The sequence below is a fragment of the Equus caballus genome, chromosome 18 (assembly GCF_041296265.1).
Source record: "Equus caballus isolate H_3958 breed thoroughbred chromosome 18, TB-T2T, whole genome shotgun sequence".
NCBI classification, from domain to species: domain Eukaryota; kingdom Metazoa; phylum Chordata; class Mammalia; order Perissodactyla; family Equidae; genus Equus; species Equus caballus.
In genome coordinates, this window is record NC_091701.1 from 48,665,411 (window position 1) to 48,683,818 (window position 18,408).

Below are 18,408 nucleotides of genomic sequence, written 5' to 3' on the forward strand. Positions count from 1 at the left end.
AAGCCAAACATCAAGATCTTTATGCAAAACCTCTCTTTTTTGTTGTTGTTGGCAACAAATTCATTTTTTAAAAAAAGTGAAAACGCAAAATAAAGCAATTCCGCCTGCCCGATTTAACCTGCAAAACTAGTCTGCCAACTATGTTGTTATGGTGTCTAAAATCTACCTAAAATACTCCATCATACACCATGCAATATTATATTTGTGATCCTGCAACCCAAGAGGTCAAGTGGCATGCTGACCCAGAACACCCAGGGCTGGGAGGTTCCAGCAGCATCTGATTCAGGATGCCAGAGGCAGCTGCTGGAAGTATTTCTGTTATCTGTTTCTAAGTATAGATAAGTATGAGCCAGGTGAATGCCCAAAAGGGGTCATTACTGGGGAAAACAGTGACCTGTTGACAGGCATGATGCGTGTTACAAACGGGCTTTCACTGGTGAAAGTAAAGGCAGTCAGCACACGGAGAGTGGCTAAGATATTTTAGACATACTCCCCACTCTTGCACGAATAGAATGAAAGAACCCAGCCAGGCTCACGTGTAAGCTAAATCTCTAACCAGTTCCATGTGTAGCTGGATTCTGGATGCCAGGTATAAGGGTAAACGAAAAGAGTATCTGGAATCCTGGCATGTCGGCTTCAAGTGAATTTTTCATCCACCCGGAAGGATAGAGAGCAAGGATTTTCCTTGCACTTACAGAACAAATCGTGTTCTTCAGGGGCTTGCTTGGTAATGAATGACAAAATTTGGTCTAAAACTTGATTTCCTTAAAACCTTGGAAGTGATGTTGTGGGTGAGTAGCCAGCCCTAACCTCCCTCAAACATCTACGTCATCTATTAATATTCCTGAAAAGGAACCTGCGTTGTGCAAGAAAAAATGGGCTTAGGTCAATTCAACACTTGGCTAGAGAATAATGGAATCAACATTTGATAGTTTAGAGCTTCCTAAAATGAACTCAAAATGGGTTACAGGAGATCCTGATCCCTCAGACCTCCTAGAGGCGGGCTGAGAGTCTGAGACAGTGGAGATCCCCCATAGCAGCCTCTCTTCCCCAGAGGCCATGATCTAGAAAAGCGAGGAAGCACTGAGATTGTTGAGGAGCACAACCAGAGTCTGAGTACCATGTAAGGGAAGTGGTACCTTATCCAATCAGCACCTGCACCACTGGAAAAGTAATTATGCAGGGGTATTCAGGAAAGGAGAAAGTCTAGAAGCAGGGAAGACCCCGGCCACAGCCCAGGAGTAAAATCAGCAGGGCCTGTATTTGAACAGACACCCTGAAAATGAAAAGGATTACAGAGATTCTTAAGAAAACATGATGATTTAGTGCATATTGAAATTGAAAAAGAGGAAGGAATATAAAAGATTAATTGACTTGCCAAAGACCACATAGCAAGTCACTGAGGGTCGGAATAAAGTCCACAGTCCTTCACAGAGGACTTGGCCACTTAGCCTTGGTCTCCACTTTGGGAAAATTCAGTGTATTTTTCTGTACTGAAAAGGAAATGCAAAATGGAATAATGGGGTTAATACTCCACAACTCCTAAGCTTTCTCCTGAGTAAAGATCAAGATGTGATTACCCAACACAGAAAAACTAGTTTGAGGTTCTCTGGCTAATCCTAAATGTCATTTTTATATCATAAAAACAATCCCTTCATAATTTGGCTTGATTCCCAGGTTTTTTTCTCATGAGAGACTCTCAGGACTTTATTGGCAAATTTGAAATGCACTTCTAAACACCAGGAACATTCCCAGGGCTGCCAGCATCCCGCCTTCCTGAGTCCCACAGGTTTCCTTAAAATGTTGTACCACCAATGTTTGATGAACGAAGAAGCATATAAAGAAGTGTTTTATGGGGGCTGGCCCTGTGGCCTGGTGGTGAAGTTCGGCATGCTCCACTTCAGCGGCCTGGGTTCTCGGGTTCCTGGGCATGGACCTACACCACTCATCAGCCATGCTGTGGCAGTGACCCACATATAAAATAGAGGAAGACTGGCAACAGATGTTAGCTCAGAGCTAATCTTTCTCAGCAAAAAAAAAAAGAAGAAGAAGAAGAAGTATATTATGATTTAAATTATGCAAACTATGTAATAATGGGTATAAAAGAGAAGCAAATATTTTCTTAATTCTATTAGGAACAGACTATGGAAAGTTGCTTTGTTTTAAACAGTGTATTTCATTCTTTCCATGTTGTTTTTATAATAGAATGTGTGTCAGTGGTGCAGCAGCACCCAACTGATCTCCAGTAAGCACGGAGTGTGCCCAACAGTGCCTAAACACTGTGAGTTTAGACACCAAGGGGCTTACAGAGCTTTAATTCAGACACAACCCTGGCCTTCCAGTGAGAGCTAACATGTGAAAATATGATATTCACTTAAATAAAGTGATGATTACATGCCCTAAACAACACAAATACAAGAAATATGCTAATATGCCCAATATACTACACTTGGCACTAAAGGTGTCCTCTTCTGCTTGCTGGCAATTCCTGGATGCCCTTTCCCCCTGATTCTCTTGGAGAGAGAAGGAAAAGACAGACCAGGGAAAATGACAGCTTTAGCATTTAGAGAATCAGAGGCATGCCTCTTCCAACGGCAATCCAGGCCCCTCCTTCCATCCAGATTAATCTTCCTGAAGGGCAGTTCTGATCACAGCACTCTCTGGTCAAAATCTCCCTCCCCACAAGGCATTTGAAGAATAAGGCAGCCCATCCCCGGCCATAATTTGTCATGTATGTGGAAGCCAACAGGCTTCCAGTATTGCGTCGTTCTGATTGCAATGCTTATCCAGTTATCACACAATTTAGCACAGGGCTTTTAGCTTCTCTAACTGACCAAATCACTGTTTCTCAACTTTATTTTTTTATTGTATAGTTAAACCCAGCCTTTTCTACCAGTTTTTCTATTTGTGTTTTTAAATTAAATAGGAACACCTTTTCACTCTCCTGGAGTCTTGCCATCTTCAGCGTGTCTTCAGACCTCTGGGCACTAAGAGCCAAGCCTGAGTGAAAACAGGGGGAGGGCAGTCCCTCATGCCTGCTGGGAATTCCTGTAAAACAAGGCAGGAGAGAGCGCGGGGCAACACTGACCTGGAGGTGGCACAGGGGACACTTAAGTCCTCCAGGTGGATGCCAGGTGGATACCTGCGCTGTGCTCAACAGAATTCAGCAAACCCAGAACAAGAAGCAGAGCCCAGAGCCCAGGGGCCCACGTCAGGATATGGCGACATCTAGGACAGCAGCCACCAACACTCACTGGGCTTGTTTCCTCTTGAAGTAATGCCACTTTGCTCACAGTAATAGCTTTCTGACTATTCTAACAGTGATATTTCATTGCGCCATGAATGTGTGCATAACTACCAAGCAGCCATATAGTGACACTCTTGGTGTGGAATGTGTGGCCCCTGTTCAGAGGCATACCATGGGGTCCTGACCGTTACTAGTGAGTTTCCCACCAACGATCCCAGAAACTAAAGGGAAGAGGAGAGATGCCAAGGGGAGGACACAGTGAGTACGAAGGAGCCGCATTTCCACTCCAAGGAAGCACTTTGCAATGGAACAGGCCTGCATGTGATCCCAATTACACTCCCTGCTGATTTACTTAACTTCTTTGCGCAACAGTTTCACAAGCTATAAGAGGGGGAGCTGAGAATATATATAGCAGATTCTCAATCTCGGTCCCTGGAGCACACACTGTTGGCTGCCTACCCAACACCCATACCCTGTCTTCTCTACCAGAATCCAGATTTTGTTTGCCAGGGCTCAGGGGACTAAGTGAACTGATCTAAGCCAATCATGATGCTTGGTTCCTCCCACCAGTGAACAGTCAGGGTCTGTCCTAGTCCTGGCCCATGAGACCCATGGGGAATATGGTGCAGAATTTTGTAGGGAAACTTTCCACCTGAATACAAGAACCACCCTACAAGGCCTCTTTGCCCCCGGCTCCCCTGCCTGTCTGGGACCCTGCCATGTGAGCATGTGATGCTGGGAGCAAGAGCAGCCCATGGGGACAGGTGCTGCCTGACATTACTGAGGTGCAGAATAGAGAGTAGGAGAGACCCCATGCCCTCTGTGATATCCCTGGGCTTCTGCACCAACCCTGGAACTGAATGCCCCAGACTTCTGTTATACGAGAAAATTAAATGTCTGTTTTGCTTAATCTCCCACCAGTCAAACACTCTGCTATTTGTACCCAAAGCCTTCTTAACTCTTACAGTCCCCTGCCACTCCCCAGTCCAGCCAGGTTTCTTCATACTTCCTGACTGCTAAGGGTTAACCACTGTGTCAGAGGCCAAAGTCGCTGCATTCCCCAAAAGGACTTAGTAAAAATCAGCAAGAAAACAATTTAGCACATGGTGCAATTTTGGGTTTTTAAACAGCTCCAGTATTAAGTGTGGCTTTTAATGCCAGGGGCACAAATCAAAACAAATAAATGCACAGGCGTCTCAAGGGAAAGAAAACATATACAAGAAGAGTCTAATTCACTTTCTTGCCAGTAGTTTCCATTGCATCTACACTTACATAAACCTTCTAGAAACAGAACAATACACTTCTAGGAAAATAGGAGAGAGAAGTCTCTTCAACATTCTAGTCTAGACCCTTGCTACTCAAAGAGGGGTGCAAAGACCAGAATAACCAGCATCACCTGGGAGCGTGTGAGAAATGCAGGATCCTGGGTCCCACCCGAGACCTACGGAATCAGAATCCGCATTGCAGCAAGAGCCCCAGCTGACTTGACACGCAGTGAGGCTGGAGAAGCACTGCTCGAGAGCACTGTCTTCCTATCGGTGCTGTGGCACGATTCAGGACAACTCGAAGACCTCAAAGAACGGCCAACTCCACGGCTTCCCTCTTTCACCTCTTAGATGCAGAGAACCACAGGAGTGGAGAGAGAGTACCAGGAAGAAGGTTCAGAGCACATTCACGTGATTTGTGATACAGCAAGGACAAAGGCCAAACTAAAAACAGAACTCAAGTCCTACGCAGAACTTCTCACCCAGTGATTCTAACGTGCCAAGAGGACAAACACATTCACACACATGGCATACCTCTATGGGAACACTCACATGTGCACAAAAGGTTTTTTTCATACATGAAAATAATTTACAATCATGATACTTATTAACAGTTTACCAGTAATAGTTGTTCCCTGGAGGCCCCAGGGCACAGAGGAGACAGAGACAGAGGCTGTAGGCAAGCACCACTCTCAGCACAGAGGTTTGTAACACAACTCCTTTCTCTCCCACTCAGGAGAACCCCGGACATGCAACTGTGTGGGGGTGATATCATTCTATTATTGAAGTGATAATCTGAATCCGCTCATCTTTTAAGCAAGTCAATAATAAGTAGGTTATCACCTTATCAGTAATCAATTACTCACACACCACTTCACTACGGATTGGGACACATCACTTGACCTGCTCAGGAGTAGGGGACCCCAAAATGGACCAGACAGAACCAAAGAGTTTTCTGAAACCTCACTCTCCACCAATTCTCCTTTCCCTCCATCAGACTCCTGGTTTTCAATTCTACTTATTCCTTCTTGCAAGCAAATGGTGCTCAGTGGCCTGGTTTGGTGCTACAGGCTGCAGCCCCCACTCACTGACAGCATGATGTCCAAGGCATTCACCATCAGAAAACATGATGTGCCTTAATTCAGGAATCACTTCTCAGCTGCTCTGGACAGATCCGTGTTTCCCATCTATTAACGAGGGACAGGCAGTCCTGACCTTTTTTGAAACATCAGAGAATGACAATTTCACAGGCTTTTCTGACAGCAAAAGAAGGACAGAAATCACAGGACATCATCTTTTTATTCCCTAAAGGTAGAACATCACCTTTCAAAATAAAAAAAAAAAAAAAGCAAAACTTCCCATGATTGGCATCTCATGCAGGCAGACTCTCGAAACTGCCATCAACAGATTTCATTCAAATGTGCCATATTTTTACTTATAAGAAAGAAGTTCATAGCAGTTGTTTGTTCTTTATACATTGAATCAACATCAATTAACAACGACATAGACAAATTACAAGAAAAATTCAAGAATCAGCAGGATTCTTGGTAAAAAGTCAAGGCTACATAAGCTGCCACCCCCTCCCCAATTCCTCAACTATTCTCACCCTCAAGACAACACAGGCTTAAATGGGACGAAAAGAAAAGTAAGTGGTGGTTGTTGTCAATTCACGTTTGGCTCATGGTTCAGTTGACTAATCCAGCCAATTAGCCACAGTGTGAAGGAGAGCACTAGTTTAAGATAACAGCAAACCGCAGATAATCTGCCCATCTATGTCAGAGCCACAGAACACTTCCCGAAAGCAGGTGAATTTCCCACAAGAAGTGGTGCCAGAGGCCACACCTGGTAGGGCATTGGCAGAAGGGAAGGGGCGTAAGGAAGGCTGGAGCAGTAATCCCAGGCCAGCTGCGCTGAAGGTACAAGGCAAGAGCCAGCCTTCTCAAGTCCAACGACAGACATAATCAAGAACTCACTAGTGGTCACCTTTCTCTCAAAGATGATAATTACAGTGAACAAAGGAAAACCACAGATAATCCCCAAATCACAAATCCCATTCTTCCCTGGCTCCCAGGTGGGGGGGGGGGGGGGGGGGGGGTAGGAGGGATATTTTTAAAGATGCTCTGGCAAAAGCAGCCACAGGACAGACACTTGGCTTACTCTCCCCTCCATGCCCAAGACCATCTCTGACTTGAATGCTCTCAATAAGATGGAGAATGTAGTGAATCAGGCTAATGAAGGATCACTCAAACATTTTGATGCAAGATAGGTCCTTGGAGAGCATCTTGTCAACCTTCTTTATTTTACAGCTGAAAAACCTGAGCCCAGGGCAGCCCAACTGTCAGAAGGCATAGAGTCAAAAGGCAAACCAGCTCCCCACCACGGAGCCTAATGGCTAGGAAGTGAGCCAAGGACTGAAAGTGAAGTCGGGAGATCCAAGGTTGATGGTTTTTATGACCTCCAGGATGACCTTAACCAAGTCCACAATCGCTCCGCAGCCTTCAGTCCCCTCATCTCTAACACCTACTCTGCTGCACCTGACAGAGCTGTTGTAAGGAGAGCAGAGTGGGTAAGCATATTTACAGGTATTATCATTTCCTATGCCAAAGGCATACTCCACAATCAATGGGGGCTCCCGCTGGCCATACCCGCACAGACCGGCACAAGCAACTTAGATCAAATATTAATAAGTCTAAATTTCCAATGCAATATTCATATACCTGCAGGTGGTCTTTTTCATACAAATCTCCACTCAACCAACTCTGCTATCAGAAGCCTCCATTAAACCAGAATGACCCATCTGTACACTTCTAAAGAGATGGTCCCTATGGGAGATGATTAAAACAGCACAATTCTAGTTGCCACAGGTATTTAAACCAACAATTTACATCGCTTCCACAAAGTCTGGGGAAGGATTAGTTGGGGCTAACCCAATCTTCAAAGAATGTGCAGATTTTTTTAATCTGCAATAAATAAAACCTCACATTTAAAACTCAACACTGAAGAGTCACTAAAATATGAGGCTCATACATTAAACTCTGCTGCTCAGTGTTCTGTTAATCTCAATTTACTACACAGCTATATGTTCATTAATTCATTCAACAACTACTTACTGAGCTCTTACTAAGTGCCACACCCAGTTCTTAGCACTGGGACTATGAAGCAGAAAGTCCTGACATCACAGAGCTGACCTTCCAGTTGGGGCAGGGGTGGGGAGGTGAGGTAAATACAGATGACAAACAAAATTATGAAGTACAACATACAGCAGTGGTTCTCAGACTTTACCGTGCATCAGCAGCACTAGCGGACTTCTTAAAATATGGATTGCTGGGCCCCACAACAGAGTTTCTGAGGCAGCAGATCGGGGGTGGAAGAGCACAAGAATTTGCATTTTTATCAGGTTCTCAAGGTGATGGTGATGCTGCTGGTCTAGGAACACACACCTTGAGAACCCCTAACATAGAGCTCATTGATGGGTACAACAAGAGAAGCAGATCAGGGGAGAGGGAGTATGGGGCAGGGGGCTGCAATTTACCATAGGATAGGATAGGGAGTAGGCAGTTTACAACAGGATGGCCTTGGAAGCCTCACTGATGTGACACTGGAGCCAAGACCTGAAGGACGTACTGCAAAGAGTGTTCCACATAGAGGGAGTGGCCAATGCAAAGGTCCTGAGGCAGGAGCATGCATGGCAAGGTGGCCAGTTTGAGTGGACTGGAGTGAGGGACAGGAAGAAGTAGGAGATGAGGTCAAGAAAACAATAAGAAGCCAGATTTTCTAAGGCCCAGTGGGTCAGCACAATGATTGTGACTTCACTCTGAGATGGGGAGGAATTGGAGGGTTTTAAATAAAGGCATGACACAAGCCAACTTTGTTTAAAGGCATCACTCTGGATGCCGTGTGGAGAACTGAGCACAGAGTGGCAAGGGCAGAAGAAGAGGACCTCTTAGGAGGCTGCCATAATCAAGCAAGAGCTGATAGTGGCTGGGACCAGGATGACCACAGGGGTGGTGAGACATGGTGAACAATAGGATTTGCTGACAAACTGGACAGGACATAGGATATGAGAGAAAGAGAAGGCTCAAGGAACATCAGATTTCTGGCCCATTCAATAGAAGGATGGAGCTGCCATTAAAAGAAGCGGGGAGGGGGCTGGCCCCATGGCAGAGTAGTTAAGTTTGGCACGCTTTGCTTTGGCAGCCTGGGTTCCCAGGTTCAGATCCCGGGTGCAGACCTACACCACTTGTCAAGCCATGTTGTGGCAGCAGCCCACATACAAAATAGAGGAAGACTGGCACAGACGTTAGCTCAGGGCTAATCTTCCTGAAGCAAAAAAAAAGAGGACGATTGGCAACAGACATTAGCTCAGAGTGAATCTTCCTCACCAAAAAATTATACAATTTTTAGAGTTGAAAGGAAACTTGACAGCCCAAGAACCTCATTTTATAGGTGATAGAAACTACGGCCAGCAAAGAACTTGACAGAGGGCATGGGGTAAATTAGCGACCCAGGGAGTGGGTAAAGCTTGGTTACTGTGTCGTCAAGTAGACTCTGTGAAATTAAGCATTAAACTATATCCCATAGAGTATAAATACATGTTAACTCTATTTAAATTTCCTAAAAATCTCTAATCCATATATATATATATATGCAGTAAGTTACATTATTGATCAAAAACGCCTATTCCCAAATCATTCATATTTATAATACATATTTAAGATTTATCCCTAGGACAACCTACTAAACTAGACCTAATGTGGCTAACTTAGATTCCTCAGGTATATGCATTTCTCTCTACTTAGGAACTTTTTAATTTTATAGCTAACTGTTTAATGTCCATTTCACCTGAGCTGTAAGCTCCCTGACAGCAGACACAATGTCTCAGTTGCTTACCCCCACACCAGCTCAGAGGACTGTGCCTGGGACACAGTAGATGCTCACTAAATATCTGTCAACAAAGCACTTCAGATGCATTGAACCCAAACAATGAATGTTCACCTTTTCACCAGAGAAGGACCATTTTTTGTTATAACAAACAGAGGTTCCAGGAAACAGAAAAATAAATCAAAAAAAGATCCAGCAAAAACTGAGTAGAACTGCTCTGCTCTCAGTGTAAGAACTCTTGTTTTCCCCAGACCTCAGCAGCTTGTGGTAATATATAAAATGTAATTTAATAATGATGCTGCTGGCCCTTAAAGGCAGGAAGGAAGAAATGAAGGGGGGGAGGGAGGGAGGGAGGGAAGAATGGAGGGAGAGGAGGGAAGGAGGGAGGGAGAGAGAAGAAAGACGGAGGCCCATCTGCCTCATGTCCTCCTAGACACTCTTCCTTGATGCTCGAGCCAGTCCCCAGTGCAGCTAAACTTGCACAGCTGAGGAAAAATTCCATCAGGAGAGCAGAGCAAAGCGATTCTCCCCCATTGGGCTGACCCAGTAAGACTTCCTTGAGTTGTTGCTCAAACAACTGCTAGCAGCTGTTCAAGGATGGGAAGCTGCTTAAAATCTCCCCAAGTATGTCTCACCGATGGTGTACAGATGGAACGGAAAACTAAGTTTCCAGAATTGATTGCATTCTTGGTTCATGCTAGAGGTTTCACCAAATGTTCCCATTTGTCAAGATCCCAAAATTCAGGGAGTCACATTAATTTGCTGTCCCTATTTACTTAAACCAAAAAAAAATATGAACATATGAGGATTCTGGCATAATTTGTTAAACCATAATTCACATAATCATAAACTTTCTGAAACTCAAAACGCATACTTTGGTTCACTATAAAGCCCTTTACACTCCCCAGTGATTTCAACGTGCACTCACACTATGTTTTCTGAGTGTGCCCAATGTCTCTTAATTCCTGTGCTCTGCTCCATTCTCCCTTACCAATCGTTTCATTGCTAGCCGGCTAAGGTAGAGCTTGCCTAAAATCAAAGCTGAAAAACGTTTGTTAAAAAAGTATTTTCAGCCTTAAAAATAGGGACTAGTATATGCACCTAAATATTTTAAATATTTTCATCTCCCTCTCTGTCAAGCTGATATATTCTTACTTGCTTGGACTTTCAGCTTTGCCTTACAGATGCACCCTCTACCAGCGACAAGCGCGTGCCCATGCAGAGTCTGGTGAGACAGCTCAGATCACGCTGGCCAAAAGTTCGTGAACACCTGCCATGTGTCAGGCACTACTGGGGGTGTTGAGATGAAAAGCGTTTTCTACCGCTGATAAGAATAAGGTCTGGAGGGAAGAGAGGCACGTAGAGACCTAATTTCAGTACCGTGCCATAGGCTACCTGGTTGGAGTGAGGGTAGGGCACTTTCAAACCACCAGAGTAGGGTGCCCTGAGGGTGGGGGGTACAGGAAAGGATGAGAAAAGGTTCCTCAAGGAAAGAATGCCCTGAACTGAGTCATGAAAAAGAAGTGAACCAGGTAAAAAGGGGGATCGCGAAGAAGTGAAGCAGAAAAGCACTGGTGGATGAGACTGGAGAAACAGGCAGGACTGCACATGCCATACCAGGGAGCTGGGGCTTTACCCCATCAGCAACAGTCTTAAATTTTATGTAACAGAAGTATATGGTCAGATTTACATGGCAGATTTTTCACCTAGTGATATTGGGGAAATTAACGGGATAAAGAAAGAGAGAAAATGATATGGCAGGAGGTCAGATGTGGGGGCCTACAGCATTGCCTCCTCAACCACCTGCTAATAATGACACCCTAAATAATGAAAGGCCACCACCCCATTTCAATACAAAAGCAATACGAGCTAACTAATTCTAAAAAGGAATGTGTGTTAACCCCTTTAACTCTCTTGTATTTTCCAGTAGCATAGATGTGGAAACTGAGGGGCAGAGAGGTTAAATAAGTCGGCTACAGGGCTAGGAGCAGCGCCAGGATTCGACCCACAGCAGTGTGGTGTCAGAGCGCACGCTCGAGGCCATGGCATTCATAAATCGATGACATCATCATTTCCTGATTCAGACACCTCAGGGGCTTTCCAGGCTTTCTGATTCTAATCAGAGGCTGCCCTGGGCGCACACAGGGAGCCCATATTACTTTGCTCGCAGCAGCAGCCTCTCTTTCCTACAAGAAAGAAATACTCCTTTTCCCCCCACGAAAGTGCACTTTACCAAAACCAAAGAACACAGAAGGACAAGGAAAGAACCTAGTAGCTACGGCTATAAAAACCACCTTGCACACCTTCCTCTGGCTCTTTGAAAATACTATCTGAGCAAGTCAAGTCTAGTTAAGTCTAGTTGCATGTTTTAGTCCAGAGTTTTCAGTATTCAAGATGCAGACTGAAGCTGCAAATGTATTCAAAGGCTAAGGATAAAATCTCCCTCTCAGAAGACAGAGATGCTACCCAGCGTCATACCAGTATGCCTTAGACAGTGAAAAGTCTAGGGCACTAGCTTAATTTGGATGGGTTCACATACACTGAGATAATGTGATGATAACTTCCTAGAGTTCTGGGCTGCCTTAGCTCAATACCAGATTTGATTTCTGTTATGAAACACTAGGGATGGGAAATTCACGTTCACACACATACACACACACCTAAAAAGCAAAAGTAAGTGAAAATGGGCATGAAAGCTGCCTTATATAATGCAGTAGCATGCTTCTAGAAAGTTCTTCAGAAACCAAATGTTTTTAAGTCAAGTTTTTCAAGTACATTAAGGCCAGTCACTATTTAAAAGAATACTAAGATAAATGTACTTGTAGTGACCACCCCAAAGGGACCTGTTTTATATGAATTTCTGTCTGCTTAGAATAGTGTCTCTCATTAATTCCGGACAAACAGGCTTAGTCACTTGCCAGACAAATCACTAAGCTCTTCCTGACAATATGACAGAGCATCAAATTGGAAAATAAAATGCCAGGCCGTGGGAAGAGTATGACTTTCAAATAGCCACTCCCTCTACCACATATTGCAGCAAAAACTATTGTACTCACCAAGGCATCCTATCCAAGTTTATTATCAGGAAGTCACACACACAAGTTCACTGAGCACAGAAGATACAATAAGAAGTAAAGCATTTTCTTTTCTTTTTTTAAAGATGGGCACCTGAGCTAACATCTGTTGCCGATCTTCTTCTTTTTTTTCCCTCCTTCTCTCCAAAGCCCCCCATACACAGTTGCATATTCTAGTTGTAGATCCTTCTGGTTGTGCTATGTGGGACTCCGCCTCAGCATGGCCTAATGAGTGGTGCTATGTCTGCGCTCAGGATCAGAACCAGTGAAACCCTGGGCCGCCAAAGCGGAGTACACGAACCTAACCACTTGGCCATGGGGCCGGCCCCACAGCATTTTCTTTTAAACCCGAGTAGGCAGTCCTTAGGTTTTAATTCACTACATCAAATCTGAGGCTTCCCAATCGGAAAAGAATGTGGTTTCACTACTGTGCTTAATCCTGCACCAAATGAAGCCTAAGATGATTGCTTCTCCTGTCCCCTAAAACTGGGCCAGTGATGCTGTCTCAACTTGAAGGAGCAAGAAGGAAAAAGGTGCTGAATACGTTCCCTGGCCCAAAATGGAATCCGCTTAGGCAGGGATGTCAGAGAGCTGGTGACTGCTGTTGGTCTTCCATCAGAAACAGATCATTTAAATCCAGATTTAGGATGCTCTCCCTGGAAATCCCATAGACGTGGAGTCACAGGCTCTGGAGCCAGACTGCCCAAATCTGAAGCCTGACTCCACCGCTTAGCCTATATGTGATCCAGGCCACTTACTTCCTCTCTCTGCACCTTAGTTTCTCATTTGTAAAATGGACATAAAATGGCACCTTCCCCATGGGGCTGTGGTGAGGACTGAATGGGTCACAATGCGCTCAGCATGTGGAACCCAGCCTGGCCCATAGGAAGCACTCAATTCATATTAGTTACTGATTTTATATCCACAGTCAAGAGAAACGTATATAATCCCCGCAGAATTTGCACTGTTGGAAACAGAACCAAACATCTTAGCTATATTCACCGCACTTGTTGGCTGCATAATAAGGCGAGAGTTTCTCGTGGTCTGAACAAGGCCCCTAAATTTTCCCCTTTGCTAATAAGTTCTGAGAAAGAGAATATATATTTATGGGGTAGAGTGAGTTTTTTAAGAAAAATAAAGTTTTCTATTAGAATAGCAATTCTATTTTTAAAAACAATGTTCATAATACTCTCAAGGTAAACAAATAAACATTGCATTCAAAGAAATATAAACTTCTCCCCTGCTTAACTTTTATTTCAAAAAACAGGGCCTAAAAAGCATAAAGATGTAAAAGGGAAGAGGGCACAGACTGTCTGAGCAAAGCAATGTATTATTTGTCCAAATATAATAGGTAGCAACAAAAAGAGATTGTCTGGCTCTGCTGTTGCTAAGACGGATTTCGATTCTCTCACCGTCCTCCCCTACTTCACCCACCAGACAAAGATGCCAGCAAAAGACCCAAGACTCCTGGTCCTAGTTTTTGTTCAGGCAGTGACCAATCAACTGCCTGACCAAGAAAGTCAAACTCCTAAAATGAGGATAGAAGCAGCATCTACCTGTTCCAAGGAAATATCAATGTTTTTTAAGGCAACAATCTTATTTCATAGTTAAAACCAAAAAAAAACAAATTAATTTTAAATATTGTATGAATTCAATGTTGTGCTCAGGTCAGAGAATGTAGAGAAAATTAAATGTGAAGTCTAGCAAGCTAACCAGAGATGTAGAAAGTGCACATTTAAATGCCTGTTCACCCCACCCCCCATTATACATCCGGGGAATGGCATTCCAGTTTGTGTTATCACACAAGCATGAAGTCACACACACAGAAAGGATATCAAGGAAAACCCAGAACGGCTGCACACAGAGTCCTCACTACGTGCCAGGCAGTGTTCTAAGTGCTTTACACACTGACTCATTTAATCCCCACAGCAACCAGGTGGTGGCTTTCTGCGTGTGCCCTTCTGAACCCAGCAGCCCCACATGCAAGTGTGTGCTGGGTTACACTCAACACCACCACCCACAGAGAGGAAAAAACCCAAAGGCCTCTGAGAAAGAGAAAAAGTCAGGAAATCTTACCTCAGGGGATCCCAACTAAGAAAAAAAACAAAAAGGACAATGTGCTCCAGAAGGCCCAGAGGAGGAGCTCAGATCATTAATCTGACAAGAATGACTGGACGAAGTGACTGGCAGAGAAACAAGAGGCAGAATGAGGCAGGGGCTGAGCTGCCTTCGCATTTCAAAGGCAGATCACTGCTGTTTTGACCCTTTCAGTGAGAAATATCATTCCGTCACAAAACAGAGAAAATTAGCTGCACTTCCTCATCAGCGTAGAGCACGATTAATGACAAGTTAACTTCCAAGTTCCATAATTAATAACCATTACCTTTTTCTAACTCATAAAGCCCCTCAGACCGGACGCTCTTGCAAGACAAATCCAAGGTACATGTGCTCTCCAGGTAGTGCAAGGAGGAGTCAGTGTGACCCTGGTTGTAGTAACAGCAGCAACAGTAGTAATAGTCATGATGGTCGGATGAGAAGGAGCAGCAGCTGTAGATATTTACTGCATGACTGTTGTGTGCTACCCACTGTTAAGATCACTAAAGACGAAGAGTTTCATTTGATTTCACAAAAAAAGATGAGGTGGATTATATTCCCCTTAAGGAAATTGAGTCTTAAAGAGGGTGAGAAACTTAACCAAGGTCACAGAGCTTGAGTGGTGACCTGGGAATTTCAACCAAGCCAGTGAATCCCAGACCCTGTATCTTAACAACTAGACTACGCTGGTGCTGGACGGTTTGAAGCTTTTGTCTATGAATTGTTTCTGTTGTCACTTGCTTAGTTGAAGTATGTTCTTCAGAATGCCCCTAGCCTAGGGTATAAAGACCACTCTCTAGAGTAAGGACAAGAGATGCACACATAAGGAGCTAACTTAGATGGCTCAAGAGCAAAATTCAGCATTAATAATGATAAAAGCCACCAAAGTAGGGAGTGGGAAGATAGATGAACCAAGAATGGCCAAGAATGATAATTACCGAAGCCAGGTGGCAGGTACAAGAGGGTTCTTCCTACTCTTCTGTACTTTGGGCTATGTTTGAAAATTTTCATAATAAAAGGTTTAAAAATGGCTTTGACTTATTGAGACTTTATTAAGGTTGTTGAGTCATTTCCTTTCACTTGTTCTAATAGGTCACACCTCTACACGGTTCAAAATTCAAAATCTTATAAGAGGTATACACTAAGCAGTCCCCACTGCCCATTATGCTTCTAGTGTTTCTTTGTAAAAATATAGAGAGATATTCTTATTTATCCCCATTTCTTCCACAAAAGGTGGCATATTATATACATTGCATTTCACTTTGTTGTATTCACTTAACCACGTAGCATGGGGAATTTTTTTCAGGTCAGTGCATAGAGAGCTCTCCGTTCTCCCTTACAGCTGGTGAGTGTTCCATAATGCCGATATAACATATACCATATACCATATTTAACCGGGATAGTCTTTTGCTATCACAAAGAATGCTCCAATAAATAAGCTTATACATACTATCTGTTCCTATCTATTGCCCTTTATTTTTTTTGGTTGAACTAAGTATCTCTGACATTTGTTTACTTATTGCAAAAACCTTATAAGCAGGGGTGGAGCGGGTTTCACAGATCATGAACCTTGCACAATTTGGAAGATCCTCTTTAAAAAATAAAATACAGGGGGCTGGCCCCATGGCTGAGTGGTTAAGTTCGAATACAGAATTATGCATATAAAATTAAGTATGTGTGTATTTCTTTAAAATTAAAAATTCATTTCAATTCACTGGAGTCTTAAAGATTAAGGTCCTTTCTTCTAGGATCTTTTCAGACAATTTAACAAAAATGCCTACATAGAAATACCTCCTGATTGCAAACTGGCTTCTCTCCACGTGCAACACTCTGCTCCTCCTGGAGACACACTGCTCTTACAGGGGCCTGCATCTTCAGTTTCAGCAGCTGCACAGGAAATCTGCGTCTTCCTGAATGACAGGCATTATCATCACCATCTCACAGGTGGGGAAATTGAGGCTTAGAGAGGCAATAACTTGCCCCAAGTTGCACAGTGGGTATTAAATCAGGCCTGTTTGATTCCAAAGCCTTTGTGCTTAACTGAGACACAGAGTGCCTCTCCAGGGGTCTTAAACCAAGGACTGTATTTGACTAAATTTATCTTTTCAAAGGGGAGGGCTAAGAAAAGATGACACTTTCATTACTAGTTCTCCAGGGAAGAAACATTTGCTTTGAAACAAATTCTCAGTTTCCCTTTTGTATTTTCAAAACATCTTTTCTCTCTTTTAAAAATAAATAAATAAAAGCCCCCGATGTGGACCTAACTGAACACAGAGCCTAAGGTCAGCACTGTGCCCGTCATACAGGCCAGGGCCTTCCCTGACAGGTTCTCTGGCACCTAGAGAGGGGCAAACGATGAATCAAAGAGATGACTCAAGGCTTATCCTTTGTGTTGGGGGTGTGTTTGGTTTCTGCTGAACTCCCGCATTTCTAATAATAACCCTAGGTCCTCCGATTTGTCTAGAAACAAGACTGGGAGCAAGGACTTTGATAACTTTGGTCTAATAACTAGATATGCAAAAACCTTAGAATTATGCTAGAAGAGAAGACTCTTCCACTCCAACTCAAAAAAGCAGCAGACGTGGCTAATTAAACATTTGGGGCAAACTTCAACACGCCTCAACAACAGAAGCAAGACCAGAGATTCTCACCAAGGATGTTGCTAGGACATGCTGCTATTTATATTTAATGCCTGGAAGCCAGAAGCCTACACGCCCTGCAATGACAGGAACAGTCCAGGACAGGGAAGGACTGTCCAGCCAAAAATGTCAAAAGCAGTGATGGCTGAGCATTGCTGAGACAGACCTTCACGGACATGGGTTAAAACAAGAGTTCACGTGGACATGGCTACGTTTTATCCCAGGCCTTTCAGGAACTCTAGAAGCAAGAACAGAATGAGAGGTTCTGCACATAGAAGGATGCATTCACTCAGCAACCATCCTGCATCGGCACGCCCACCATCTGTCAAGAAACAGCCACGTAGGGTCAGATTGAAGAGCAAAATAAGCCCTAGCTTCTAAGAGTCCACTATCCTTTCAGCCACCTCTTCAGAGATAAAGGTTTTAAATTAATGTGTACAATGCTTTAAACTTTCAAACTCATCCAAAAACTCGCAAAAGTGCTTTTCTTGCAGTTATATAAATATCGCCATTATTCAATGTGAAAGGTGGAAAATATAATAAAATTAAAAGTAAAATTGCTCTTCATCAAAAGGCTATGTACTAAAATAGCATTATTTATAGGATGATCTAACAAAGACCTATCAAAACAAGAGGAAAAATGTTCTGCCTCAGACCCAAATATTCTCTAACGGGGCAGCCCAGATGCATTCTTAAAACAGATTACACGCATTTATTCATTTCTTAGGAACGATTCTGCAACACTTCCGTAAACAAGCAAAGAATTTTATCTTTATCAGCTTTACCTGCTATTTGTACCGAACCATCCTCGCCCAGAAGGATATTACCAGCTTTCAAATCTCTACGAGAAAAAAAATGGAGAATGAATTGTGGTGTATAGACACTATATTACATTAATTCACCCAGGAAGATTTTAAAACACATCATATAATGCAGCTGGTTTGACATAATTACTATTTTATAAAATTAAAGTTTCATCACAGGTTTTGAAAGTTACAAGGGTCCACTGTGACTTTATAGTTTGCTCCTAGGGGGTGGTTAGGATTTAGGTAACAAATATTTTATGTGAAATCATCATCCAGCTTTACTTAAACCACTAGTGAGTAGATTCTTTAGTTTATCTTACAGAGTTAGAGATTATCCATCACCTCGCAACATCATCACTTTATTAAGAGTTAAAGCCCACTCCATGTAAAGCTGTTCTACTT

The 18,408-nt window shown here is 43.3% G+C and overlaps 1 protein-coding gene across 5 annotated transcripts in view; it reads right to left on the bottom strand.

Annotated features, from left to right (window-relative positions):
- Positions 1-18,408, bottom strand: part of STK39 (serine/threonine kinase 39) — a 277,088-nt gene that overhangs the window by 184,900 nt on the left and 73,780 nt on the right. For all 5 annotated transcript variants that reach the window (XM_023623086.2, XM_023623085.2, XM_070241166.1 and 2 more), the window contains exon 5: positions 17,986-18,041. In XM_023623086.2, the coding sequence (XP_023478854.2) occupies positions 17,986-18,041 (56 nt within the window). The remainder of the gene's footprint in view (positions 1-17,985; positions 18,042-18,408) is intronic.